This window comes from Cajanus cajan, chromosome 1 (genome assembly GCF_000230855.2).
Source record: "Cajanus cajan strain Asha chromosome 1, NIPB_CcT2T_4, whole genome shotgun sequence".
NCBI lineage: Eukaryota > Viridiplantae > Streptophyta > Magnoliopsida > Fabales > Fabaceae > Cajanus > Cajanus cajan.
In genome coordinates, this window is record NC_138517.1 from 85737306 (window position 1) to 85752368 (window position 15063).

General features: G+C 32.7%; 1 protein-coding gene across 1 annotated transcript; it reads left to right on the forward strand.

The window, feature by feature from the left end:
* Positions 1-10742: 10742 nt before the first annotated feature.
* LOC109812730 (uncharacterized) lies at positions 10743-11878 on the forward strand. The gene has a single exon (XM_020376764.3). The coding sequence runs from the start codon at positions 10870-10872 to the stop codon at positions 11704-11706; it is 837 nt and encodes a 278-aa protein (XP_020232353.2). The 5' UTR covers positions 10743-10869; the 3' UTR covers positions 11707-11878.
* Positions 11879-15063: the final 3185 nt, after the last annotated feature.

Sequence of the window (15063 nt, forward strand, 5' to 3'; positions counted from 1 at the left end):
TGAATCAAAGAGAATGATGGTGTGTGTGAAAGAGAAGAAAGCGAGAGAAAGGGATAACTTCTTTTCTGTTCTTGGATTGGTCTTTCTCAAATTTTTTTTTTGAGGCGCTCAGCCATTTGGGTACAGAGAGCATTATAAAGAAAAGCGCTGAGCGCTTTGAAAACGCTCAGCCATTTGATGCAGAAATCTCAACTAAAATGTTTTGCTGATATGAACGGCTGAGCGCCTTGAAACGGCTGAGCCGTTTACCCCCTGTGAGGAAAATTTATCTACAAAGTAGACACTGCAGCCAAACGGCTGAGCCGTTTTTAATGGCTGAGCCGTTTTGTCAGTTTTGTAAACTTACCTGGAAGAAGCACATTTTGTTCTCCTTTCACACTCCCACTTCCAGTTACCTTCAATAAACTATAAAAAACATAACACAAGAGAAGAGAATGTTGAAGGAACAAAACATTTGATAGAATGCATCATCAAAACATCAAATCACAAACTCAACTCTTCAAAAGCATAACTACATATGTAAAGTATTAAACTAAAATGAAAATGAGAATTCAAACCAAAATAGTTGGGTTGCCTCCCAGTAAGCGCTTCTTTATTGTCATTAGCTTGACACTTCCTGTATGACCATGGCTCCTTCAGATGAGTAATGGTGGTGAGTCTTTCACCTCACCACCCAAATATTGTTTGAGCCTTTGACCATTTACTACCCAAATCCTTCCAGTGGCAGGATCTTCAAGTTCAATAGCCCCATATGATTTGACTTACTTGTAAATATATAGGTGAGTCCACAAAACACAACAAAACAAATATATCTATATATTATAAATATTCACAAACTAAATTATTTACAAAATTACAAAATCACAAGAACAAGAATTACTAAATAACACCAAATCCCCGGCAACGGCGCCAGAAACTTGATGAAGATTTTCGCAATCTCTCCACTTGGCAAGCGGACCAAGTTTCGATGTAGTATTTAAGTATCGTCCTCAGGGATTTGAGAATTTAGTAATTCTTACTCTAATGATTAATATAGAGATGTTGATATGATTGGAAGTGAGCTAATGTGAGGCAAAATTAAAACGATAATGTAAAAGTTATAAGAACAATTATATGAAACAAGGATTGGACCCTAGAGCACTTGCTAACTCCTAAATTTCCTTAAAATAAATATGATTTCATCTTCATGACTTCCACGTTCATTTAGTAATTCAACAAGATCCCTCAAAATTGAATCCTAAAGTAATTAATCTAAAACATGATTCCTCTATGTTTTATGATTAACACTTTGCATTAAGAGCAATGACTTGAACAAGGTGACTAAACAAATCAAGTCTATTCCTAGAGCAAGAGATGTTTAGGTGCAAGATTCAGTTCGGGTTTTCAAAAACGTTTTCCAACCGGATTCAAAAACCAAAAATCATACAACAGGTGATCAAGCCGATATAAGCATTAAGAGAAGAATCAAACACAAGTAATGAAAATGAAATGCATATATATATTTAAGAAGAATAAGAGTTAGTAGTTACATCTAGACCAATCCTCAAAGATTTAGCCCCTCATGGCCATTTACAAGATCAAAGGAGTGGAAGAAGAAATTACAAAGGAAGAGATGAAGAAAAGGAGTTGATCCTCGTTCCCAAGTGATCCAGCCTCCAAATCTTCGTTCCCACTCTGTTCTTTCTTCCTCTTGTGCTCCCAGCTCTTGTTTTTCTCGTTGTTTTCGTCTCTCTTTTCCTTTTCTCTCTCCCCTGCCCTTTTATAATTGCTAGAATTAAAACAGAGTAGGCAGGAAGAGAAGAATCCGCTCAGCGCCTTGAAACGGCTGAGCGGATTGGGAGTTCTTCACCATGAAGAAACCTCAAGGGCTGAGCCATTCAAATCCGCTGAGCGCCTGAGAGATTCTTCATTGTTAAGCAAGCACAAGGGGCTGGGCGCTTCATATCCGCTCAGCGCCTAGGAGGCAGAGAGCACTCCTTCTTCCAGGGCCAAATCCGCTCAGCGCCTTATAGTGGCTGAGCGCCTCTCTTTTGCTGCATTTGTTGAGCTCTCTGGCTTGAAGGCGCTCAGCCGTTTCAAGGCGCTCAGCCGTTTGCCTCCAGATTTCAAAACCTACAAAATAACACAAAATTTGATCAAAAGATTCATCGCTTCATGTACTAACATAAATCAAAAGTCCCTATTTGATTCTAAGTATTTATAAACCAAAATTATATCAATATGTACAAAATTTGTGCTAGATAAGTGTCTCAAATTCATATTTAATCAGATTAGTTAGACACTTATCAGTTGACGCTAATTTTATTGTTAAAAGTGATACTAATATCATGCTTTCCTTTAATTCTTATTGGCTAAAATTTTCAATATGATGTGCAAAATATTGTTCTTTCATTTCATGACTTACTTAAGACTTTTCTTTTAATTGTTTTTTTTAGTGGAATTTTCCATTTGCTTTAATAGGAGTAGAACCAATGGACATCTCTACAATATAAAAATCTCAATTACGTGAAATTCCTAATTCAAATGTGTAAATCTCTACAATATAAAAGGTTTAATTTGATTCCATTAATTTTAACATATTTAATTTGATTATTTAATTTTTAAAAAAATATTTAATATTATCTTTTTATTTAATTTTATTAATATCGTTAGTGTTAACTTAGATAAAAAATATTAAACATTTTTTAAAAATTAAAGAACTAAATTTAATTTTTAAAATAATTATATTAAATTAAATTGTAAAAATAATAAAGGGATTAAAATATAATTTAACATAAATTATATAGTGTTATATATAATTACTGTCATGGTCCATGTGACAGCTAAAATTTATGTATTCATCAAGCAAATTATTGGTACACATTATTAGTATGGATAAAAAATATGTAGTGAGGAGGAATTACTTTATTAAAGGTTATTAATTAGTTTTTTTTGGAAAAAATTATACATTAATAAAGTTAATAAAATTTTGGTACTTACATAATATGATGACCACCCTTCCCCCTCCTTAAAAAAGTATTATTATTATTATTATTATTGATATTTACTAAAGAATGAAACATAATGAATTTTCTATCTAATTTTAAATGAGACATTAATGTTTAAGCTACATTTAAAAAAAAAATTAAACACTCTTTTCTCATTGGTCCACGTCACTGATTTTTTAAGACTTTGACTTGTCTATTAATACTTCTTCTTTTTTTTGTGAAACTTTCACTTTTTCATTGGTACCTTATTTTTTAAAACCTTCATTAATTGATACATAATTTTTTTTTAAAAAAACTTTTACTTGTTCATTGGTTTTCTTAGACCTCGACAAACACTTATAATTTGGTGACCACACAAAAAAAAAATCACTATCATTATCATTGATAAAAGAATGAGAGATACAATATGTTTCTTTCTGGTGTTAATTAAGAAGATATTAATGCTAACATACATTTTCAAACATATTTAAAAAAAAACTTTTTTTCTATTGGACTATGCCACCTAAAATTTTAAAACCTTCACTTGTCTATTGATAGGTTTTTTTTTTTTTTTTTTTTTTTTTTTTTTAACTTTATTTTGTCCATTGGTTTTCCAAAAAATGAAGACAAACACTTAAATTATTATGATTTTATATTTTGAGCAAAATTTTGACTTCATTATGATTTGATTCTCAAATAATTTGATTAAAGAACATAAATTATTACAACTTATAATAATCAGTATTAGTATTTCAACTTTATTTTATAACTCAAAAATGACATCTATGTCGTTTTCTTATGTTAATTTTTTTGTTCTTAAATCTTAAATATATCTTTGACAAATCCAACACAAACATTTTTCTTCAATAGCATAAAGGTATTAATTAATGAGATCTCAAACAAATTCCTACTCTTGCGATTTCATCATCTACAATTAGAATTGTCCCTTTGACAAAACTTTCCTTCAATCAATTTTTCTATGAATATCCTCTCTTTTTTACTTTTCACTCTTCATACTCCTCATTATTTGTTAAAAGAAATCACAAAATAAAACTTTTTCCGTTAATGTAGAACATATATATTTTTTCATAAAAAAATGGATTTGACAATAAATTAATTAGGTCTTACATAAGATTTACTTAACCAATTTTATATAATCAAACATTTGATTTGAAATCTAATGTATGATATATTTACTCCATTTATTAATATCTTAAGTCAACCTATTTTATATTCCTCGATTCGTCATTTTTTTTTGCATTAGTTTATTTTTTGATCAATAAGAAAATTAAAGACAACAAAAGCAAAGAAAAGAAAGCATTAGTTTAATTTTATGTAGTAGTTAATATTGATCGATAACTTACCTCTATTATTCCCAAATAATTAAACTAACTGTAACATTTGCGTAATAATATATATATATATATATATATATATATATATATATATAACATTAATCTTCAATAAATTAATCATCAATATAGATTTTTTTTTTATGATTTTGTGAAATTCAGAATATAAACAAAGAAGAAAAAATAATCCAAACAAGGCATCCAAATAATGTTTTGATTTTTACTTTAATTTTCCAATATTTTATTCCCTTATACTTTGTTAGCATTTAATTCTATTACCCTATCTGTTGGTATAATTACTACATTTTAATGGTGTCTATTAAATTATTATTCATCGCTATTTCTTTGTTTTCTTTTGTATAAAATTAATTTAATTTATGTTTTTAATCTTTTTTTAGTTACTCCATCAATAAAATCAATAATTTCTCCCTATTATGAAATAAGTACCGTTGATATCTTGATAAGGTCTTCTTGAGTCAACAATGGTAGAAATTATTATATAAAAAATGTGACTATTGATATACCTTGATTGCACATCAACAACATGCAATAATTTCCTCCTAAAAAAACAATTATACAAATTGAGATAGGTGGTATACATATACTCAAGCATCAATATAATAATATAAGATAACTCTTGAAGAATATTGGTCACTTTGTTTAATTAAGACGTGTACAGTCAAAAACAAACTTAAGTGTGATCTCATTTCAAAAAATAAAGACCTGAGTATCTGTTGAGTGCATTTTTAGGCTTGTTTTGCACTCAACTTTTGGCACTCTTTTTGGGTAATTAGAGATAATATGTATGTTATTTCACTCTTTTTATTTAAATAATTAAGTTATATTATAAGAGTAGAGGAGTAGTAGCAATTTTAAGGAATTTCCTCATATTTTTGCAGAATTTTTGGCTAGGCAGAAATCCACAGCTATAGCTGTGGATCTGGAGCTCGAGCTGTGAAAATTTGGGGAGAAATTGTGAAGTTCCAGAGACTTGAAGCTATAGCTGTAGATCTGGAGCTCGAGCTGTGAATCTGGAGCTCGAGCTGTGAATCTGGGGCTCGAGCTGTGGAAATCTGGAAAGCTGAAGCTCGAGCTGTGAATCTGGAGCTCGAGCTGTGGAAGTCTGAAAAGGGTCCAGAAAGTTGGAGCTATAGCTGTGAATCTACAGCTGTAGCTGTGGAGATAAAAATCACTTTTCTGCCCCTATTTTAAAGTTGATATAAACAAAGGAAAAGAGAGAAACAGTGGGGGCACAAAATTAAGGAAAGAAACAAGAAGCACATGAGCACTCAATTAAAAAAAAAGAGAGACAAGGAGAAACAAACAAGGAAAAAGGAGACAATCATTAGTGGAAAAACCACTAATTGAACCAATAATGCAAAAACAGCTGTATATACATTGATTGGAGACTACAGCTGAGGAGGAACTGATTGGGGGCTGCAGCTAGGGAGTTACGTACAGGAGCTCCCAAAACCTCTGTTTTTCATCGGCAACTTTGTACTCTCTTATGGAATTTGCTGCAGAATTTGTAATGGCCATGAGTGGCTAATTTCATTGAGGATTGGTTGGATGTAACTACTAACTCTTCTCCTTCTTAAATATATGCATTTTAATCTCATTATTTGTGTATGATTCTTTACTTAATGCTTATATCGGCTTGATCACCCGTTGTATGAATTTTTGGTTTTTGAATCCAGTTGGAAAACGTTTTTGAAAACCCGAACTGAATCTTGCACCTAATCAATTCTTGTTCTAGGGATAGACTTGATTTGGTTAGTCACATTGTTCAAGTTCTTGTTCTTAATGCGAAGTGTTGAACTCAAAACATAGAGGAATCATGTTTTGAGCTTAATGACTTTAGGATTCAACCTTGAGGAATCTTGTTGGATTACTTAATGAACGTGGAAATAATGGAATTAGAATAGCATTTATTTTAAGAAGATCTATGAGTTAGCAAGTGCTTCCGAACCAATCCTTGTTTCTTAATCATCATCCTTACTACGTTTGTTTTACTGTGTTGTTTTAATTTATCATCATTCATCCGCAAATTGAACATCATTTTCTTATAAATCATTAGAGTAAGAATTACTAATCACTCAAATCCCTGAGGACGATCTTTAAATACTACTTCGAAACTTGGTTCACTTGCCAAGTGATAGGTTTGCGAAAATCTTCATCAGTATCACCTCACTCCAAAAAGAAAGTCAATATATTTAAGATTTGGTCAACAAAAAAAGAAAAAACAAAGGTGAAACTACATGATTGTAGTTACTTCGACCTCAAAAACACAATTGCATATTGCAACATGAGGATGATTTCAAATTAAACAAGCTACTTCTAGATAAAGGTGTTGCTCAAAGTAAAAGTTTCACTTTAACTAAACAACACTTTAGTTACTTTTACTTCCATTAAAATTACATTGTGGTAGTTTGACCTATCTTTACAAGAGTACGAGAATTGTAACGTAGTAGGTTATTTTAGAAGGTCCAAAAGCCCAATATGGGTGATTTAGTAGCCTAGAACGGGTCGTTCCCAATCTGGAACGGGCCGTTCCAAACTACTAAATTGACCTGTAAATCGTAGTTTAGAACGGGCCGTTCTGCATGTGATTTTTGTACGTGATGAAGGGGTGCAGAACGGGCCGTTCCAGATTCAGAACAGGCCGTTCTGGCCACTCCTGAATAATAGGAGTTGTGTGGTTGAGGAGAAAGTGAAGTTTTTAGAAAAAAGTTTTAGAGAGAAGGACTCTAGGTCTGTGAGCTCCTTTATCTCCCAAATTTCTCTGTATGATTCCTTTTCTCCACTAGATCACTAATGCCTTATGTCTTTTCTTGAAATTCAGATTAGGAAGCTTGCTTTGGGAGGATTGAAGTTCCGGGTTGAGCTTCGGAAGGGAATTCTACTTCTTCTCAGTCATTGGCTATTTTGAGCCAATCTTCAAGTGAGGGAAGCTAGAATGTTTGTTGTTTAAGTTGCATGTGAGTTTAGAAAGCATGAAAGTGAGGATCCATGGCTGGATCGGAGAATTCGCTCATTTTTTGAGGTTTTGGGAAAAATGGGGTTTTTGGTGAATTTGATGCATCAGATGGGTGCATGTTGATTTTGAGTTTGTTTTGTGTTGTATGAAGCTTATCCATTGTGTTTTTGTGCTTGCATATGGTTGGATTTGTTAGTTTGGATGAGAGTTTTGAACTCTCTGACTGGGATTAGGCTAGGCGCAGGTTGAGCGCGCAAGGCGTGGAAGAGCTTAGGGCTCTCGGGTTGGATGTTGGGTCAGGCGTGATTTGGTTGCGTCAGGCGTGGAGACTCTTAGGAGTCTCTATCTCAAGGACACCGAGCGTGAGTTGAACGCGCCGGGCATGGATGAGTTTTAGGACTCTCAGGTTGGGATTAGGCTGAGTATATGTTCATATGTGTATGGTTATTGATCATAATGGTGGGTAGACCATGTATGATGTATGATGCATTATTGCATGTGATATCTTATGACATGTGTATGATTGTTGATCATGATGGTGGGCAAACCATGTATGATGTATGATGCATAATTGCATGTGATGCCTTATGGCATGAGTCTAGCCTAGGACTTGAGGAGAGGAAAAATATTTTCGAACTGGAAGAGCTCACATAGAGTCTCTTGAGAGTGGTGCTTGGATAGGCCACTGATATAAGAGAGTGGTGCTCAGGTAGGCCACTGGATTTGGGAGAGTGGTGCTCAGGTAGGCCACTGGGTTGGGTGTGTCTCCTCTAAGTCCTTAGCTAGTGTTGGAGCGGGGTATGAGGTCGAGGGTTATTCCCTTAACCAAGTACTCGGGAAGGTGCGTGGATCCTTGCGAATAGTCGGTGGGCGAACTCCACAATTGACTTGGTTATGCATGTCAAGGTCGTGGTAAGCCCGTACACAGCTGTGTTATACCTGACGGTGGATCTGGACTTCCAATTGTGTAAGTGACATCATCCGAGTAAACCTGAGTGAAGATTATATCCTGTTTAGCTGTGACCGAGCGGACGCATTGGGCGTGAAAACGGTTGGGGTGGTTTCGGTAGGATGGAATGTCACTTATACAACTCTATTGTTAGGGAGATATCCTAGGTGCATGCGTGACGACGCATTAGATGATTGATATGCATTGATATCTGTCATGAAATGCATTTATTGCATGATTATTAATATGATGAAGTTTGGTGTTTGACTTCATGATTGGTGGATTGTATTTTATGCCTGAGTAGTATTGGATAGAGTGTGTGTGGTGTGACTCTATGAATATGATTGATAGTTGGATGATTGTGTAGTATAGATTATTGTTCTATACTTGTATGATTGGTTTTGAACTCTAGCTTACCCTTCTATTTCCATGTGATGGGACTGCATAATTGAGTAATTGAGTAGTATAGCTTACCCTTCTATTTCCTTTTATTTATTTTGTGTGTAGTATAGATTAATTGAGTAATTTCAGTCCTTAAAAGATTATAATTGTGTAATTTTAGTCTTACAATTTTTAATTGAACAATTTTAATCTCTCAAATATCATAATTGTGGAATTTTAGTCTTTCTCATTAAAAATTTAATAATTTTAAAATTTTAATATATATATATATATATAATGTTTTAAAACTATATAATTGTTTGTTTATTTAAATTAACGTATTTTTTTTAATGTATTAAATGATATATATTTATTATTACTTAATAAATAAAATTTATATATTATTAGTATTTTAATATTACTGATAAATTAATATCAATAATATTTTTACCCTTTTTATAAATAAACTAATAATTTGATAAATATAACTTAATATATATTAATATACTTTTACAAAAATATAAATATATAAGATCAGATATATATTTCTAATTAATACTTATATTTTTGTAAAAGTATATTAATATATAACAAGTTATATTTATCAAATTATTAGTTTATCTATAAATATATTAATAATATTATTGATATAATATTGAAAATTATAATATACGTTAATTTGAATAGATAAATAATTATTTAATTTTAAAATATTATATATATATATATATATATATATATTAAAATTATTAATTTTTAATGGGAGAAACAAAAATCATACTATTATGATATTTGAGGGACTAAAATTGTTCAATTAAAAATTGAAGGACCAAAATCGCGCAATTGCAATTCTTTAAGGACTAAAATTATGCAATTAAAATCTTGGAGATCACAAAACTGCACAATTGTAATACTTGAGGAATAAAAAATGCAATTAAACCAATATTCTTAATTAATTTTATTAAAAAATATAATAATTAATAAGATAAAAGGAATATCACTTTATAATTTTTTGCAACTTATTTAACATTAAAGGAATAAAATGATAAAAATTAATAAGATAAACATAATAAAATAAAATATTAAAAAAATATTAATATATTTATTTTATTGGATATAATAACATAGTTAAAATATAATTAATAATATATATTTTATAAAATTATTAATATTTTATATATAAAAAAATAAAATAAAACTGGAACGGGCCGTTCTGGTGCATTTTGGGTGTGTTAATTTTGCACTTGGAACGGGTCGTTCCGGATGCAAATTTAACACACCAAAAATGGATCCAAAACGGCCCGTTCCGGTTTCAGAATGGGTCGTTCTGGGTCCAGGTGTTTTCAAAAAAATTCTCATCCACGTGGATGCCACGTATGCATCTACGTGGCGTCCACGTGGCCAAAAAGTTAACACCGTTAAAGCAATTTGGACGGAAAGTCCCACTTTGAAACCAATTAATTAATTTAGGACTAAATTGAAACCAATTAATTAGTTTGGGACCAAATTGAGACCAAAAATTAATGAGAGACTAAATTGAAACAAAAAAAAATTATAAAGGACCAAAATAGGGTTTTAACCTAAATAAAAACTTTGTATTTTCTCCATTAATATTCACGGTCTAATCAGATAATAATTTATTATTTGATAATTTTAGGAACATTGATTATTAAAAAGTTAAAAATGGTATATCAAACGCTATAAATGATCGTTGTATTAGAAGCATAACAAAATCTTTATTTCCTAATATTTATGTTTATTCTTTAACAAATAATTTATGCACAAGCACCTTAACCTGTTGTCTTAGCAAACACTAAATAAAAACTTTATAATTTCCACCCTTTAACCTATACACTTGATGCATACAATAATTAGTTGACGGTCTACTTGGATAATTTAATCTTTCGTAATTTTCAAACTACAAAAATATTAGATGTAAATTACCATTTGGTTAGTAACAAAACCAATTCCACGAGCTAATATTTTTCCTGATTTTCATCAATCTAGAAGAAATGATGACGAAGGTTGGAAAACTGAAGATAAGCCCAAAAACAAAAACAAAAAATGACGAGGAAAAGTGAAGAGAAGGCCAACAAAAAGAAACAAAAACCAACGAAAAGACAATAGGTTCGGTTCCGAAGCTGCTAATGACCGTTGCACCGTACCTAGAGTTTAAAATTGCCCGAAACACAACAGAATCGCAATCACAATCATTTTCACCATTCTCTCTCCGATCCAACAGCGATGGTGTCGAAGGTGAAGAGAGGCCCAGTCAAGTCCATCAAGGACATCCGCACCAACAACAACCGCCGCTGGCGCCGGAAATCCCCCGTAACCAATGTGGTCGCGGCCTCCTCCGCCGCGCTGGCCACCATCCGCCGCCGCATCACGAAGCTCTTCTCCAAGATCACGCGCCTCAGCACCACCCACAAGAGAACCTCCTACAAGATCCTCAAAAAGACAGCGACCACCGACGACCTCGACGCCGTTCGCCGGACCCTCGTGTTCGACGGCGGCGACGCCCCGCTCCTCCCCCCCTCCCTCTCCCTCCGCCGCACCGTCTTCCTGGACCTCGACGAGACCCTGGTCCACTCCCAGCTCTCGCCGGCGCCGGAGCGCTTCGACTTCATCGTCCGGCCGGTGATCGACGGCGTGCCCATGGACTTCTACGTCCTGAAGCGCCCCGGCGTCGACGAGTTCCTGGAGTCCCTGGCCGCCAAGTACGAGGTTGTCGTTTTCACGGCGGCGCTGAAGGAATACGCCTCCATGGTGCTGGACCGGCTCGACCGGAAGCGGTTCATCTCGCACCGGCTTTATCGTGACTCGTGCCGCAACGTCGACGGGAAGCTGGTGAAGGACTTGTCGGAAATGGGCCGCGACCTGACCCGGGTGGTGATCGTGGACGACAACCCGAATTCTTTTTCCCGCCAACCCGAGAACGCCATTCTTATTCGGCCCTTCGTCGACGACGTCTTCGACCGCGAGCTTTGGAAATTGAGAAACTTTTTTGATGGGTCCGATTGCTGCCATGATATGAGAGATGCTGTTAAGCACTATTTCACTCTGCAACACCCACGCTAGCTAGTTGAACAATTATTTACTTGTTCAATCTATGTCTCTTAATTATTCTTTACTTTTCATCTCTTTGTTTGTTGGAGTTGCAAAATGTACCACACTTGCATTATTCACACATCATCATCTTGTTAACTTCTAAAGTCGCACCAAATAATTCGTTTATCATTTCAACACTAAATTAACGTACCAGATGGCGGGTTGTTGGAGATTAATTTTGTGCGTGCTACCTCAAGTACTTTCCAATTAAATGATAAACTGAACCCTGTTTCGTTCCGAGGGAAAAATATTTGAAATTCAAATTAAAGATAAAATGAAAGAAAAAGATAAGTAGATTGAGCTTTTGTTTATAAAAGAAAATATATTGTTTTATGTATTTTTTTTTTCTCTTTTCTCTTTTCGTTTCCTCGTCCAAACTTACTACTGTAAGGGTACACGTTGAAATTCACCCTACGAACTCACTCTTGAGACAATTTTTCCCCTTTGTGTTTTATTTGCACCTGTTTGAGATTCGGTAATGGATTGCACAATACTTTCGCACACTCGTTATAACAGAAAGAACAATAAGATCGAAAGATCTTTCAAGCTGGATCAGCTACCATTTTAAGGCATCATTTTGGCATAATAACATCATAGTGCTGCTGGAGTATGTTTTAAAGTACATTTAAGGGGCTTATAAGTTTTTTTTTTTAATTAGTTTAAGTAAAATAAAATCATACAATCTTGTTTTGTATGAAAATTTATCTGACTTTGTTTTAAGAGTTTATAACTTACTTAATAAGATAAATGAAGTAATTTATAAATTTTTAATTTTTTTATTCTTATTAATTGATTTAAGTCATTTTACATTTATTAACTAATTTTATCAAATACTTTCAATTCAATCAATTAATTTTTAACCTTTTTAATTTTCAACTTAAAGTTTATAAGCCTTCGGTTAACTTATTAGCTAATTTTACTAGATACAACTCTAGAGTGTGTTTGACAAATTATTAAAAAAAATATAAACTAGTAAAAGTTTAACTAATTTATAAATTAGTTGGACTAATAAATTTGTTTGGTGCCTCAATTTAATTTAGTAACTTCTACTTTATTTTTATAAAGTACTTGAAGTGTAACTTCTAAAAATAAGTTAGTTTATAAGCAATTAACTCTTTTTTTTTTTTCCACTTTTATTCTTATTAATTTATTTGAAGTGAGTTTTTTTTACTCAAATAATACTATTTTAAAAAATATTTACTAAATAGCAACTGTGTAAATTTATTTCCCAGATTAGCACTATTTATTGTTCACGTTCCAGAACGGGCCGTTCCTGATTAAAAAATAACACATGACAAATGGATCAGAACGGACCATTCCGGATTCAAAAAATGCACATAAAAAGTGGAACCAGAATGGGCAGTTCTGAATCCGGAACAGGCCGTTCTAGCCTACAGATTCATGCTTTTTTTTTTTTGAATTTTCACTTATCAAATACCAAAACTCAGAGACTACCATCAAGTGATTAAATTTATGGAATATTAACATTGTAAATATAACTAAATAAATTTATTAAAATTCAATACAACAATAAAAGATCAATGGTGGTAGAAACTAATTATGTTGTTTTGTAATGTCCATATCTGTTTTAATCCTGCTGGACTTTAGCCACCCTTGAAAGTTCTCTGAATTCTGGATTTGGCCACAAAGTTGGACCAGTGTAAGTAGGCCAACAATCTTCATGTCGAAGCTCTCCAAACTGTCTTTCGTATACTTTTGCAACTTATTGTTATATATGAGAGATATGTAAGTTTGATAATCGTGATGTGCATGTAAGCATGAAGCGAGTACATGCGAGCAAGGGATATGAACTTTTTGGACTTGCCGTAATCACACCACATTACATTTAGCCTTACTATAAATCTCCAGCGAGTCATGCGAGCAAGGGATATGAACTTTCTGAAACTTGCTGCAATCATACCACATTTCATTTAGCCTTATTGTAAATTTTTCAGCGGGTCAAACTTCTCTTGGATGTTGCGTTTCTTCCAACTTTGTGACCAAATCAAGAATGCAAAAGAACTTTCAAGGGTCGGCCAAAGTCCTGCAGGATTATAACAGAGATGGACATTAGAAAACAACATAATCGTGTAAAAAATTGTTCCTATTGTCACACTCCTGGTCATGCCTTATTGTAAATCTCCCAGCGGGTCATGCGAGTAAGGGATATGAACTTTCTGAAACTTGCTGCAATCATACCACATTTCATTTAGCCTTATTGTAAATTTCTCAGCGGGTCAAACTTCTCTCATATGTTGTGTTTCTTCTAACTTTGTGGCCAAATCTAGAACGCAAAAGAACTTTTAAGGGTCGGTCAAAGTCTAGCAGGATTAGAATAGAGATGGACATTAGAGAATAACATAATCGTGTAAAAAATTGTTCTTATTGTCACCCTCATGGTCACACCATCATTGATCTTTATTGTTGTAATGAATTTTAATAAATTTATTTAGTTATATTTATAATGTTAATATTCAATAAATTTAATCACTTGATGGTAGTCTCTGAGTTTTGGTATTTGATAAGTGAAAATCAGGGGAAAAAAAGAAGCATAAATCTTTAGGCCAGAACGGCCCGTTCCGGATTTAGAACGGCCCGTTCCGGATTTAGAACAGCCCGTTCTGGTTCTACTTTTTATGTGCATTTTTTGAATCCGAAATAATCCGTTCTGATCCATTCGTCATGTGTTATTTTTTTAATCTGGAACGGCCCGTTCTGGAACGTGAACAGTAAAAAGTGCTAGTTGGAAAAATAAATTTGCACGGTTGCTATTTGGATAAATATTTTTTAAAATAGTATTATTTGAGTAAAAAACTCATTTGAAGTCTCTTTTATCTTATTTAATAAAATGTTATTTTATATCATTTAATATTTATCAATTAATTTTTTTAAATACTTTCAATTCAATTAGTTAACTTATAATTTTTTTTTATATTTTAAATAATAACTTATAAACATTTGTCTAACTTACAAGTTATTTTTACCAAATACACACCATGACATTTAAGAAATTTATAAACTAGTTTAACCAAAATAAGTTTATTTAAGACATGAATTTATATTATTAACTTTTAACTTATTTTCATAAGCTACTTCAAATTACTAACTTTTTTTTTTTTAAAAATAATCTCATTAATTTATTTGAAATGTCTTTTTATCTCAAATAATGAAATACATCTTTTTATGTCATTTTACATTTATCAACTAGTTTATTAATTGGTTTTACTGAACACCTTTTATTTAATTAGTTAACTTAAACTTATTAGTTTTTAGCTTTTAGTCCCAGCTTTAAGGCATATAAATTTATAAGAGCATGTATAGTAAAAC

Excerpts from the sequence above, each read along its gene's own strand:
- LOC109812730 (XM_020376764.3), top strand. The coding sequence starts at position 10,870 with ATGGTGTCGAAGGTGAAGAGAGGCCCAGTCAAGTCCATCAAGGACATC.